The 15,950-nt window shown below is 38.0% G+C and overlaps 1 protein-coding gene across 1 annotated transcript in view; it reads left to right on the top strand.

The window, feature by feature from the left end:
• Positions 1-8,853: 8,853 nt before the first annotated feature.
• Positions 8,854-15,950, top strand: part of ZSWIM5 (zinc finger SWIM-type containing 5) — a 137,042-nt gene continuing 129,945 nt past the window's right edge. Inside the window, exon 1 of the mRNA XM_006178437.2 lies at positions 8,854-9,567. Coding sequence (XP_006178499.2) covers positions 8,970-9,567 — 598 coding nt within the window. The 5' untranslated portion in view covers positions 8,854-8,969. The remainder of the gene's footprint in view (positions 9,568-15,950) is intronic.

Below are 15,950 nucleotides of genomic sequence, written 5' to 3'. Positions count from 1 at the left end.
TACTTGTGCCTCCAGGATCAGTTGTAGCAATGAAGATCGTAGTTCACCCCACCAACTTTCCTGTTCTGAGTTTCCCCTCAGAAAGAGAACTGTGGAAGATCTGTACCCTGATCCTGCACGGAGAAGTACATCTGTGAGGCAAAAGAGTGGACTGTGGCAACCATCAAAATGCTCTTCTCAGATCACATTTTATTGACCATCTTGATTGCTGTGCTCTAAAATCCATCCCTGCATCCACCCAGAGGCCATGGTTTCCACAGGGTGCTCTCCTGACTGAGTGTGGAAGGGGAACTGAGGCAGGCCTGCTCCTGGGAGATGCAGGACTCCTCTCATGGGTGACATGGTTTGTCTAACTTTCTTAGAACTGCACTGCAGCCTAAGACTCTTCAATCAACCTTCCTTCCTTTCCTTTTTCCTTCACCTGCATAGAGTTCTGATGGTTCTCACAGTCTTCCCTAGTTCATAGCTCCCTCCCCACGTTCCTTATCAAGCATAACTTCTAATAAAGCTCTTGTACATCGAATCCTTCTTTACTAACATACACCCCAAATGTCCATCAAAGGGAGAATGGATAAAGAGAGAATGGACATGTGGTTCATTTGTATAATGGAATACTACTCAGGATTAAAACAGAACAAACTGCTGATATGTGGGAATAACATAGATGACTCTTAGAGACATGCTTAGTGACAAAAGACAGATAATTCATACTATATGACTCTATTTAAATGAGTAATGTGTATCTCTAGGGGGATGCACATTGACTGGAAAAGGATACAAAGGAACTTTATGGAATGACAGAAATATTCTATATTTTGATATGTGTGGTGGCCTCATGGGTGTGCACGTATGTAAAGAGTCATTAAGCTGTACACTTAGGATTTGTGCATTTTAATGCATGTAAATTATACCTCATAAAGCACCAAAAAATAGTAAAGGAGATTTATTGGTTCATGTAAGTGGATGTTGATAGGCATAAAGGATGTTAAGTAGGTTTGATTCAGCTGTTCAACAATGCCATCAAAAATCTAGTTATTTTCCATCTTTCCCATAAGCCTTCTGGTGTGTCAGCTTCAATTCAAGCTTGGCTTACCCTTGTATTCATTGCATGCTACCAACAATCTCCTTTTCTGTGTCAGAGCACTCAGAAAATAACCTCCACAAGCTCTCTTCAAAGAATGAGAACATTCTTTCCTGGACGGTGCCAGCAAGCCACATGTCTCATTGGCCTAATGGGTTAAGCCCATTCCTGAACCAATCCCAATGACGAGGGAAATGCCATATACTGAATGACTTACAACTGCGTATCCCTGAGTGAATCACTTTAAAATGAGGTGAGGGATTACTACAATCCATTAGACAAGTTGGGGCTTACCCTTGGAGCTAAATTCCTCTAATTTTATGGTAGCTCTGTACTATAAGAAATATGGCAGAGTTGGGTAATAGGTCCAATCAATTCAATATTGTTTTAATCTTGGCTTTCCTTTGCATTTCCCAAATATCTTTCCCATCCCCAGTTCATCCAGTATTTGATATATACCCAAAGTTAGCATTATCATCGAGCAGTGGTGTACATCATCTACATTTTGAAATGGAAACCAGAATAAAGTCCATTATTAAATAAATGAATCTGGGTTGCATATAGTTTATTTGTCAAATGATGCCTAAATCCTCATCTCTGAGTCTCACTCTATCTCTCACCCCCATCTCATCACTGATTTTTGTTCCATTCCTGAGGGGTTGAGGATGTTCCACAAATGCAATTTTAAAGATTTGTTTTCAAGGCTGGCTCACAGTTTTCCTGACATCAAAAGAGCTGTCGTTAAATGTCATGTATTCTTCCTGGTCATTGATTTTGGTATTTGTGTTTTCACCCTGGACATTGCAATGCTATGAAAGAAGTATCTTTAGACTTCAGTCTCTTTGAAATGGGTCAATTCTCTCACCAGAGGAGAGAGATCAAACAGGGTAATACAGGCCTAGAGTCACTGCCCATATGGTGCGTTGATGAGAATTAGAAAGGCACCCAAATGCAACCCTTTAGGTGCAGGGCTAAGCAGATGGAGTGCAAGCTGGATTTCTGCCCCATGCATGGTTGTCATGTGTCCTCTGTAGGACTTTACCACCTCCTTCTCACATGTTGCCGAAGCCTTCTAACTCATCCTCTGCCTCCAGACTCTTATTCTCCTCTCCACTGACCCTGCACACATCTGTCCGATTAATCTTCCTAAAACACTGCCTTTTATAATGTTACTCACCTGCTCAAAACACCTTTATGCCTAAGGGAACTCAGATTCCTGAGGTCAGTAGTTTAAAGCTTTTCCCAATGTCCCTCAAGTCTCCTCTATAGTCTTTTCCTGCTACTTCTCACCACAGTCTCTCTCTGGCAGTTTTTGAAGTGCTTGCTCTTCCCAACCACATTTTACATATTCCCCAAAGTCTTATACGCCATGTTATTACCATCTGTATTTATATATTTATATGTTTATTTGTTTAATGTCTGTTTCCCAAACTAGCCTGTGAGCTCCACATTGTATGTTGACTTTTGTATTTAAAGTATTGGAACAATAATGCTAACATCAACAAACCAGTATTATTTTAATCAGAACCAATGTTTAGGATAATCTTGAAAAGAGCTGGCAGATGTCAACAGTGGTCCCACAGAGCTCTCAATAACACTACGAACCTCTGTATTTACTCCACACAAGCCGCATATCAACCTGGCCTGATTTTGGGTCTCATTATTATTCCACGTGCTGATATTTCCAGTGTGTTATGGTTTCTTTCTTAACACAAGTCACTGCTGCTTTTCCTTTTCATCTTTCTTCTCCTTCACCTTCCTCTTGTTCTTGCCATCTTTTTCCTTCTTTTCTTAAGTTTCATTGTTTGACTATAGCCAATGGACTAGTTCTCATGCTTTACTGAGAAATCTAATTGCTTATTCCTTTCTAAGTTAATGAATCAATAGTCCCTTTCAGGCCAAATTTGAGTCCCTGTCCAGGAGAGAGAATATATATGGTTACTTTGATTCTATTCTTACAAAATACTTTGGTGAGACAACTATGGTGTAGAAAGGAAGCTTCACTGGACTCAGAATTCAACAACATGAATTTGAGTTCTGATTCTATCACTCACTTGCTACTGACTTTGATTAAGACAATTTTTCTGAGCATTTCTTCATAGGTAAAGTAGGGATAAAGATTCTTGCCAATTGGGGATGAATAATAGAGTTACCAAGCAGCATTTAGGGCCCATATGGAATTAGAATGAAATTAGTATTCTTGGTCAGCACAATTCAGTAAATTTTCTTCAGCAATGCTTTATTTCCTAGCTGAAAACTGTAAAGCACTGTATCAATTTTAAGTATAATTATTATTATTAGATGTCCTTACCTCCTTATCTTCCTGTAATTTCCTCTGTATCAATTCCCGGTCCCAGCTCAGGTTCACATATGGTTTCTTTAATTCTTAATGCTCAGACTATCTTAAGCAGCCTAGTATCCTTCATTATATTTAACTTATAATGCCTCACAAATAGTAGCTTATTTATTTATATTATTTATATTATATTTGTTTAAAAATGGCAGATATACCAGAAAACACGAAATGTAGCTTCATGGCCTATCAAAAAAAAAAAAAAAAAAAGTCACCCTGCTGCTTTAAGGTACCATAGGGATGTAATTAAATATTCATTGTATCATTTTTAAGGAACACTAGGGCAGAAGCACTTTATTCAGAGAAATTTCTCTTTGCCTACTTTCATCTGAATTGAGGCCACTACAACTCATAACCAGATTATTGGGATAGGTACTTAAGAGGTTTCTATGTTTCTTTTTCTCCCCTTTGAATGGATTCTCCACATCACAGCCAGATTATTCATTCATTCATGAAACATTTATTGAGACTCTATTAAGTGCTAAGTATAAAGCACATACTAATGGGGGAAAAGATATAAAACACATAGGTTATATTCAGTATTATCACACTATATAGATGTCTAACAACCTTCACTGTCTTGGTTCCCCATTGCCTGTTCTGTAAACTCAACTTCAAATTCCTTAACCCAGCATTTAATATTATCCATAAGTTGGCTTTAAAAGATCTTTCTAATCTTTATTTCTCATTTTTATAGCCAAACAGATTTATTTTTAACTGTTCCATGAATGTTTTATTCCTACTCATTCTCCAAGATCTAATGAAATAAGACTACAGTAGTTTCCTCTTGCAATTTCTACTCAAAGAAGTCTTTCTTCTGATTCCCCAAATAATTACTGCTTTTTCAAATCACTTGACAATCCTCTGAAGCAATTACTTTTTTTGTATTATTTCAGTCTTTTTTGTTATTTAACTTTTCACATGTTTCATCTTATCTCACTAACTAGATGTTAAGCTACCAGAGGTGAAATTGTTTGTTAAACAAGTAACATGTTTAATATTTTTGTATTCTAAATTAAAATTATATTTTTAATATTCTAAATTAAATAAAGTATTTTTTAAAAGTAAAAAAATGACTAATACACTGGGATAGCTACATTGGAACACAAATTGTCAGCATTTAGCAAAACCAGAAGTATTAATATCTTATATCAGTAATTCCATTCTGGCTATGTCCCAAGGAGAAATTCTAAAATAAATACACAAGGAGATCCAGACAAAGATGTTCATTATAGTACTGAGTGTTCATTGAAGTACTGTTTGCAACAATTAAAAATATTGGAAACAACCTAAATGTCCATCATTAGTGAGATAAATAAATACATAAATATGTAAATAACCACTAATATTTATTAAGTACTTAATTACATGCCAGGTACTATTCCATGCAATTCACATACATTAATTCCAAAACAACCTAATTAAGTAAAAACTCTTATTATCCTCATTTTATAAATTAGAAAGCTGAAGCATAGAGGGTTTAAGTCACTTCTTTATATAGCTAACAAGTGCTAGGCTTTGAAAGAAAATGTGATATATTCTTAAGATGGAATATTTTATACCACTTAAAAGAAATGATTATTGTGTATCAGTATGCACAGGAAAAAGAAAGATACCAATATGATGGTAGGCAGCTGGGATACCATGTAATAAATAAAATATATACAAAACAATGTTACATATGCACATACACATAATTTAAAAATAGACTCCAAATTCAGATTGTACTTGCTCCCCAGGATGCTACACAGAGGTGGTAAAAGTGGACTTCTGATATACTGATATATTAAGTGGTAATTATTAAGGCTGAGTGGTGAGTATATGGGTATACGTCACTTTTCTGTAAAGTTTAGTATCCTCAAAATAAGGAAAAAGCACCTAGTTAAATCAAACTCATGAGAAAGAAATTTGTCTCTTAATAAATATGTTTAAGTAACATTTTTTCCTATGTCCCAACCTCTATTAACCATATTTTCCAGCAGTTGAGTAAATCAGAGTAACATATTCATTGATTCAGAAAGCAATTTTTTTTAATTCTTATTTTTTTATTAAAATGTAGTCAATTTATAATGTTAATTTCAGGTGTACAGCAGTAATTCAGTCATACATATACATATTTTTTTCAGATTCTTTTCCATTACAACTCATAACAAGAAACTGAGTATAGTTCCCTGTGCCATACAGTAGGTCCCTGTTGTTTATCTATTTTATATAATAATGTATATCTGTTAATCCCAGACTCCTCATCTATCCCTTCCCCTCTTCCCTGCTGGTAACCATAGTTTGTTTTCTATGTCTGTGAGTCTATTTCCAGTTTGTAAATAAAATTTGTATTTTTATTTTTTTAGATTCCACATGTAAGTGACATCATATGATATTTGTCTTTCTCTGTCTGACTTATTTCACTCAATATGATAATCTCTAGGTCCATCCATGTTGCTGCAAATGACATTATTTCATTTTTTTTATGGCTGAGTAATAGTCCATCATACCCATATGTATCTATCTATATACCACATCTTTATCCATTCATCTGTCAATGGACATTTAGGTTGTTTCCATGTCTTGGCTATTGTAAATAGTGCTGCTGTGAACATTGGGGTGCATGTGTCTTTTTGAATTATATTTTTCTCCCAGTATATGCCCAGGAGTAGGATTGTTAGATCATATGTTATGTTAAGTCTATTTTTAGTTTTTTAAGGAACCTCCATACTGTCATCCATAGTGGCTGCACCAATTTATATTCCCACCAACAGTGTAGGAGTGTTCCTTTTTACACACACCCTCTCCAGCATCTTCAGAGTAACATATTCATTGATTCAGAAAGCAAATTTTTTTGAGCATCTTCTACGTGCATGCATTATGGCGAGTGTTAGAGATAAGTCATAACATAGAAATATTTTCTGCCCTTACATAGCTCGTAATCTAGTCACGGAGAAAGGCATTAAAGGAATACTCACCCCCAAAATGAACTCTGATAAGTTCTAGGAAGGAAAAGAATATGTGCTGTGAAAGTCTATAATTGTGGTACCAGATTTAAGGGGTAATAGGGATTATGCTATTTCACAATAATCCATTTAGATTTTTACAGATAGAAATCCACTTACAGATATAAACATTCATCGAGTACCTACTATACTGAATAAGGATTAGATGTTAATTATTTCTAATAAATTATATTATAGGTATTATTGCTAGCCCCCTTTTACAAATGACTTGAGTCATGATTAGCGTCACACAAGTAGCAAGTGTGATTCACATCCAATTCTGATTCTATAGCCTATGATCTTTCTGAGATTACAGCAAAATCAAACTACTTTGGCTCCTGTCCATCTCCAACCATTTACTAGATTCTTATTCTTTGCTTCTTATTCTTATTTTGTACTATAATCTAGAACTTGCTGTTTTTGAAGGGAGAATGCAAATGAAGGAACTCTCTTAATACAATTCTTGGAACATTTTAAACTTTTAGAAATTAGTTTATCAGCAAATTTGAAATAATAAGTTTTCTTGTCTGAGCAGAAGACTGTCGCTTACAACTCTGTTGTTTATGGAGGAGTCAGTGGTGAAGTTGCCATTCTTGAGCATCCACTGTATGTCAGGGAAGGATAAATTATGGAGAAGAAAATAGGCATGATCCTTGCCCTCATGGAGTTGATAGTCAATTGGGCAGTCAGATTTTACACAAATTTAAAAAATATGTGTGCAACTTGTTAAACTAATATGAAGGTGTAGAAAGACTGAGTCAGGTAAGGAAAACAAAAAAACCCCCTAATTTTTAATTTTTGTTTTGTTTCTTTTTATTGAAGTATAGTTGATTTACAATGTTGTGTTAGTTTCTGGTATATAGCAAAGTGATTCAGATATATATATATATACATATATATATTCTTTTTCAGATTCTTTTCTATTATTTATTACAAGATATTGAATATAGTTCCTTGTGCTATACAATAGGACCTTGTTGTTTATCTCTTTAATGTACAGTAGTATCTGCTAATCCCAAACTCCTAATTTATCCCACCCTCACCTTCCCCTTTGGTAACCATAAGTTTGTTTTCTGTGTGAGTTTGTTTCTGTTTGTAAATAAATTTAATTGTATCATTTTTTAAGTTTCCACATATAAGTGATATCATATATTTGACTTTATCTGATTTACTTCACTTAGTATGATAATCTCTGTGTCCATCCATGTTGCTGCAAATGGCATTATTTCATTCTTTTTTCTGGCTGAGTAACATTCCATTATATCTATATCTGTATTTCACATCTTCTTTATCCATTCATCTGTTGATGGACACTTAGGTTGCTTCTATGTGTTGGCTGATGTAAATAGTGCTGCTATGAACCTTGGGGGTGCACGTACCTTTTCAAATTAGAGTTTTCTCAGGATATATGCCCAGAAGTGGGATTGCTGGATCATATGATAATTCTATTTTTATTTTTTAAAGGAGCTTTCACATTGTTTTCCATAGTGGCTCCACCAATTTACATTCTCACCAACAGTGTAGGAGGGTTCCCTTTTCTCCACACCATCTCCAGCATTATTTGTGGACTTTCTGATGATGGGCCTTCTGACCGGTGTGAGGTGATACCTAATTGCAGTTTTGACTTGCATTTCTCTGTTGAGCATCTTTTCATGTTCCTATTCGCTATCTGTATGTCTTCTTTGGAAAAATATAAAAGGCCTAATTTAGACTGAAGGCAGGGGATCAGAGAATTCTACCAAAAACTACACGAAGGGTGTTTGTTTCCTAGAATGCAAGGTGCATCCAAAACCCTACAAAGCTGCAGCCACTGTGGCAGTGAGACCCTGGCGCCTCATTGTCAAGTCAGCGGCTGGTGCTACTCCGCCTGGCTCTGGAGGGAATCGCCAACTTAATTCCACATTGCTGTGGCGTAAGTAGTTTTCATCACTGGAACTTTACAGTTTTTTCCTAGTGTCTTCCTAACGTCTTTCTGCCAGGTCCCCCGCTCGGCCGTGACCGCCTCCAGTCTCCTCTACCGAAGGAGCCTGATTTTGAGTTTTCTGTTTCCCTGCCCCGCAAGCCTAGCACTCCACCGCGGCTCCTTGCCTAGCTCACGCACTTGGCCGCACAGTCCACCCCTCACCTGCCAAGCGGCAGGTGGGCTGAAGGCACGCGGGCTGGCGAGGGTGTCCGGCGCTCCTTGCCCCTAGGTGGCCCCTAGGTAGCTGTCGGCCCAGCGCAAGCGCTCGGCGCGCGTTCTGGGTCATTTGCGCCTGGCGCGCGCCGCCGGCCTGCGCTCGCTCCCGTCCCTCCTCGCGTTCGCGGCTGCTGGGACAGAGCGAGCCGCCTCCGGCTCGTATCTCCGCCCGCCCCCGTCGGCCCTCGCGGCGCGCGCACCGGCCGGGCCCAGGCTCCCCACTCGGGCCGGCCGGCTCGCGGGTTTACTCGCCCCGCCCCCCAGGCGCCGCAGCTGGGCGCTTGCGCGGGGCGCGTGGCCGTGGCTGGGGTCTCCGCCACAGCCGGTGCCGCCGTCGCTGCCGCCGCTTCAATCAGTCAGTCCCCAGCAATGGCGGAAGGAGGTGAGCGAGAGGAGCTGCTCTCGCCGCCGCCGGTCTCTCCGGCCAAGCGCCTGTGCTCGTGGCCCAGCCCGCAGGCTCACCACCCTCGCGGTTCGCCGGGGGCGACCAGCGGCGGGGTTGGGGGCGTCGGCGGCAGCTGCCTGCCCCCAGGGGCCCGCCCCCACCTGCAGCCCGAGTCCTTGCTGGACTGCGCCGCCAAGACGGTGGCGGAAAAGTGGGCGTACGAGCGGGTGGAGGAGCGCTTCGAGCGGATCCCGGAGCCCGTGCAGCGCCGCATCGTCTACTGGTCCTTCCCGCGGAATGAGCGGGAGATCTGCATGTACTCCAGCTTCCAGTACCGCGGCAGCCCTGGCGCCAGCGCGGCTGGCGGCGCCGCGGGGGCTTCGCCGGCCGAGGAGGGGCCGTCGCTACCCCCCGGGGCCGCCGCTCCGGCCGGCTCCGCCCCCGGAGCCGCCGCGACGGGGGCTTCCCCCGGGCTGGGCTCAGGGGTCGGAGCGGCCGGTGGCGGTGGCGGCGAGGGGCTCCCGTTCCGCCGGGGCATCCGTCTGCTGGACAGCGGCTCCGTGGAGAATGTGCTGCAAGTCGGTAGGTGCTCGCTGGGCTCCTCTCGAGTCCCAGTCCTCCTCTTCCGCAGGTACGGTCTCTTTGCACGAGCCCTGCTGAGACCCCGGCTTTCTGCCCAACTCCTCTTCCCCTGCCGAAGGACAAACTAGTCACATAAAAAACTTTCCTCAACATTTTGTTCAGGTCCACTGCTGCTCTTTCCCCCACTAGCCCTCTACCCCCACTTCTTTTTGTTTGAAGAACGAATAGCTCTTTTTCACTCTTCATTCTGCACTCCGCACCAAAGCGAAAGGATGGGGAGGTGTGCCTTTTGGGATGTAATAATTTCTGAAATGCTTTTTTCTGATTGAACTTTAGAGAGGAGAGAATTGTTAGTGAATCTGGAGCAAGCGATCTTAGGAGGAATGTTTGAGGGGCAGGCTGTCAAAGGCAATCTAGTCTCTGCAGATTGAAGCTGGTATAATTAACTTTAAAAATGGAAAAAAGATCAACAAAATAGTGTGCGTTTCAGACAATTTTAATTATCTGCTTTAATATTTCCCACCCGGACCAGTGATACTTGGGAATCTAGGCTGTGGACTTAACAATAACCGAAGATGGAAATGTGACAGCTTCTCTTCTCCACACCCCCACCCAAGGAAAAAAAAAGGCACACAATCTGGAGTGGGGGTGGGGTCTGTCTTCCTTGTCAGACAGGGGTAAATCAAAAGCTGGTCACGTTGGGTTTTTCAAATGCTTCTCATTTAACAAGTCTTCGTATTTGCTTTTGTTTTATCTTTTTGTGGTAAGATGAAAAAGATTTCTTTTTCTTTTACTCCTCTAGAGCATCTAGTCAGTTTGTTCATCTTATTAAATATACAAATACAGTACTCCTGATGTGTGGAATGGTTAGGGAGAAAGGGAAAAAAATGACATTGTTTAACATTGACTTGCTATGTGGGAAATTAAAACACTGATTTATTTTTTCTATTTGAGTTATTATAGCATTCTGGAGGTGCACATTATCTTTATGCATTTTATTGTACTGTATATGTTTATATTTATTGAAAAATACTGATTTTTGAAAGGAGTTGGACAGAGGTTGTTTTTAGAATTAAGCCCAGGAACACACATACACACAAACCCCAAACATCTAGCTGTCTTCTCAGGTAAAACTGAGATATTTGAAATTTTTTTTCTTTTGAAGAGTAGTACATTGTGGTGTTTCATCTAAAGTAATCTACTTCTGATTATTAAGAATCATTGAATCCTGTTTCTTTTTAAAACAACAGTATACCACAATTTGTTTTGCAAATGTGAAATATAAATTTATATAAATTTATCCTGTGTCAGAATACAGTGACAGTGGATTGAGAAAGTTTGGTTTATCCGAGGCTAATCCTTTATGTATTTGTGTGTATTTTTGAAATGATGAATTGAATAATCAGATAATTCAGGTATATAGCTTTAACACTGAAACACTGAAAACATGAAAATAAATATTGGCATTTCTTTATTAATCTGTAAACCTTGTTCTTTGTATGAGTTTACATCACTTAACTTTTAAGATTCTTGTTTAAAATATTTTGAATTGAAAAGTATTAATTTAAGTAGTAATTTTTTTGGTAAGAGATACTGAATTCGAAAGAATTTTCAAACTTTAAGGGGGCAAATGAGGAAGAGGAAGAGTTTTAAGGAGGTATATTTTGAAAGTGACTATAATGTCAAGTTACAGATGAAATCAGATTTGGTGGGTGAGCCAGGTCATGTTTATATCAGGTATTTTTCTTTCATAATATGGTAGTTGGTGAGCTTATTAGGGTGATGAGCTCTTGTATGATAGTTTTGGGGATTGGAGAAAGGACACATAAGCATATTTTCTGATTCTTACTTTGGATTTCACATATAACGGTAAAAGAATGAATTAATCACTTTTAAGTAATGCTATTTGAGAACCATGAGCTGTGTAATCTTTATTTTTCTGACCTTAATTTATGCTAATAAGTGTGGAAAAGAAGAATATTACATTCTGTATCATTCTGAGTTCTGTATCTTGGCATGAACCATCTTTTAGTATGTAAAGTTAGAGACCTATCCTTCATCTCTTAAACTTATAATGAGCGTATGTGACTTAATCTAGATGATAGGATTTATAAAAGTATTGCTAAGAGATGAGTGAGAAAGTGATTTGTATATAGCAAGATAGTAAGCATGTTCTTCACTTCACTTCACTTCAAACTCAGTTTAATTACTCACTGGTACTATGAAAAATTTTATGTATTTCCTTATTATATACATTACATACATTATAACCTCAGAATTGGGAGATTTCAAAGGCTGATGCTTTAGGAAGGAAGGGAAGTTAAAGTATTTCTGTAACAACATCCTTTTAAAGAAAAGATTTGTAAGGTGATTTAAATGAAGAAAACAAGATGATCTTAATGAAAATAAATAAATAAATTTAGAAATAAAACAGCACAACATAAAATAAAAAATTTGAAGGAAAATAGGGGTTCACAGTCTTTAAGGCATTAGCCTTCTGTGACTCCATTTGCCTGGCACAGCAGTAAAGCTGTTCTTTTCTAATTCTACCCCCCCCCCCAAAAAAAAACCTTGATGGAAAGTAAATTAGACAAAAACAAGAAAAACTTACACAAAGAGCGGTAAATTTGGTAACTTCTGAGTACTTTCCACATGGAATCTGGTAATGGGAAGTCAGGGACTAGTTGAAAAGCAAATGCTCTATAGAAAACATCAGATTTTGAATCAGAACTAAAACTTTCCCAGCTTGATGTAAACAAATGGGAGAACTCTAGGTTGTTATGCTCAAAGGATACATTTCTTTTACATGACAGTACTGAATCAGAAGTATTGTTCCTTTCAAAAGGGGAAAATTGTAAATTAGTCTTTTGATGGACATCTGTAAGTTTGAGGCTCTATGAATAGAATTATAGTCTGATCTGTCAGTATTATGAAGGTAATAGAGTTCAGATGTTTTAGCACCTGCATTTTTAACCTGTTTAAGAAGCCCATGGGAATAGTGGTAGTAAAAACCTTGGGAAAATACTTAACTCAGGAGTCTGCAGATGGTATAAGAATGGACAACTATAATTTACTAATAATTTTAAGATGTTGAACCTTTTTTGCTATCCATTATGTTTTAAGTTAACTTCTCTCTGGTAAAACTTAAAGGAGGCTTGTGCCTTCTCAGGGAAATCTGAATTGAATGAGGTAAAAGAAGCATTAACATTTTTCTCTTGTAAATGCATAAATATTATATTTATTTGAATATTTAGATTTTCAAAAATTGGGGAAAGCATACAGGGGCCTACAGTTTTGGTATATCTTAAGTATATAAGTTTTTATCCAGAAATTATTATTATAGATTCTGATAGCTGACTTCAACAAAACCCCATATTTTTAGCCTACAGATTTTCTAATAAACACATAATTTGTATGTAGTCTTCAAGACTAGAGCCACAATGCTAAGTACTACCTTATGTGGAAGAAGTATAGTTACAAAGTCAATGATAATAAAAAGGTCCATTTCAGGAAGTTACCCACAGCTTAAACATTAAGTAGTAAGTTTAAATTATGAGCACTTGTATATTATCAATAAACATCTGTGGAATTTTTCTATAGTACAACTTTTGTGAAATGCAGCAGTTAACAAGTATTACAGTTGTTGATTTTTATAAGTAATTTGTTTTTAATCTGTACATTTGGGGGAACGAAAGATATTCTAACCTAAAAAGCTTTTTGGCATTGTGTGTGAGTTAGAATAGACATAAAATCATAATAAAATTTCCATGTGGTGAAAAATGGTTTAATTTATATGTAAGATATTCCAGCACAGAAAGCTGCTTCATACCTTTAAGGGATAAGTGGTAATATTTTTTAGAGTAGAAACTTACCAAGTTTTAACAAATTTGAAGGCAGTTATTGTTTTCTTCCCTTTTGAGTTCTTTCTCCTAATTATCTTGCTTTGCTGCAAGGATTCCTAAATATTGTCGCCTCTTTTTAAAAAAATTTTTTGAATTTGTTTAGGGGGGAGTTAATTAGGTTTATTTATTTATTTATTTATTTATTTATTTATTTATCTTTTTAATAAGGTACTGGGGATTGAACTCAGGACCTCATGCATGCTAATCAAGCTCTCTACTACCCTCCCCCCAAAACTTACCAAGTTTTAAAATCACATTGCTCTTTCTTTTTAAGCAATGAGTTAGTCTACTCCCTCCACTCCAGTACATCACTCACACATCTTAATATTCCATAAATGTTTGTTGAATAGTGAATGTTTAGTGGACTTCTCAGTGTTCTAAAACTAAGAGAGGGAGGGAGAGAGAAGAGAGAAAGATACCTAAATTTTTATAATGTGTGCAGTGTTAGAAAATACGGGGAAAACTCCAAACTTGTGCATTTAATAAGCTGATAGCAGTAAGTTGTATGAGTGTTACACATGTATATCTTTTATGTTGACTATTTATGTGAAGAATGTTGATATATCAATTTCTTCAAATCAGATCTTTAGATGAATTCTTATTGAAGGTGATTTTCTCAAGGGTAGAGCTTTAGATTTTAAAGTTAATAAACTAAAGATAGTGGATTTTTAGAGGCTATCTTTATTTTAGGAATTAAAAAATGTATTATTGAAATGTGAGTAGAAAATCTAAATTTTGAAGAGAAAGGGCTGGAAATTTACTTATGCCTATATGAAACAGTTTCACTGTTCTTATTTCAACAATGACTATTAAAAATCAAGACATTAACCATCAATATCTTACGGTTGATGGTCATGTTAATATATATATACACATGTGTTAAAATATATAAAACTATATATTTGACCCAAAAAATTCAAATTTACTATATTATTTTAGAAAATAATTTTTAAAAATCAAGACATGAATATGTCAGTAAATTAATGTACAAGAGAGACTGAAAATTCTGTATTAGTTTCCCATGGCTGCTGTAACAAACTGCTGGAAACTGGGTGGCTTGCAACAACAGGAATTCACTCTTCTGAAGTTTTGGAGGCTAGAAGTCTGAAATCAAGGTATCAACAGGGCCATGCTCCCTCTGAAACCTATAGGCGAATCCTTTCTTGCCTCTTCCTAGCTTTTGGTGACTTGCCAGGAGTCTTTGGCATTCCTTGGCATACAACTGCATAACTCCAATCTCTGCCTTCATTGTCACATGGCATGCTTCCTATGTGTCCCTGTCTACACATGACCATTTTATAAGGACAGCAGTCATACTGGATTAGGAGCCCACCCTGCTCCAGTATGACCTCATTTTAACTAATTACATGTGCAACAACCCTACTTCCAAATGTTCCGAAGTACTGGAGCAGTTAGGACTTCATACCAATCTTGGAAGGGCACAGTTCAACTCATAACAGCTTCTCATACTTGTTACTTGTATAACAGAGTTTCATGTGAATTTTAAACTTTTATACATTTGATATGGCTTAAATTAGAAATTACCACATTCTCTTTATTAGGTAAGCGTGATTTCAATTTAATTGATTCAATTTGCATGATTATTTAATGTTTTTTTAATACATGTGTAACTTTTTTTTTTTTTTTTTACAAATAAGTGGTCATTTAAAGGTTAAACCTGTCGTTGTTCTTTATAAAAATGATGACTGTACAGTATAGCACCCAGGATATACATGCATGGATGAACAGATTACTCTGGGTCTTTTATTTATGCATTTGTAGCTCATCTATAGAAATAGGTAACCCTGTTGTCCAGAGCCTCTTCAGCATCTCCTCCTTCAGTCAGATCACTAGTGGCTTGAGAGTTCTGCCAGTTCTGCATAATCCACTATACAGGAAGGTATGAGGCTTCATTGATAGCTTAAGGGCACAGAGATCGCAGTGCATGAGGCTTATCATGGAGAAACAGAGGACAGGCTGGAGATGCTGTTCAAGTACATCCTGGTGGAAGACAAGAGCCTGAGCAGGGGGGCATCCTGATTGGACTTTCTCTGTCATATGCACAAGGAAGTTTGGCAGCTACTGAGCTAGAGCAAGTGAGTAAACAGCATAGGGTTCCAGGCCAGCTTCCAGAAAGTACCCCAGGAGAGCAGAGAAATTAGGACAGTTGCATATCTTATAAGTCATGTAAGCTGACCTCAGTCTCTTTGCTGGGAGGTGGAGGTATAAGGAAATACTTCCTTTCTGAGCTCAAGTATCCTCCTGCTCTGTCATATCCTGCTGATGGAAGGTGCCTGTATCCCCTCACTTTACCCTCCTTTTTTTTTTTTTGCAAATCCTGTGGTAATGAATGTAGTTTCTCAGTTCACTTTATATAATTTGGAATTTGGAGGCACCCAGACCCTGTTAATATTATGTATCCCTTTGAACCAGCCTCCAAGAAAGTGGGGCAGGCAGGAAAGAGTGGGAATCCTAGGGTTA

The sequence above is a fragment of the Camelus ferus genome, chromosome 13 (assembly GCF_009834535.1).
Source record: "Camelus ferus isolate YT-003-E chromosome 13, BCGSAC_Cfer_1.0, whole genome shotgun sequence".
Classification (NCBI taxonomy): domain Eukaryota; kingdom Metazoa; phylum Chordata; class Mammalia; order Artiodactyla; family Camelidae; genus Camelus; species Camelus ferus.
This window is presented reverse-complemented; position numbering and strand designations above follow the sequence as displayed.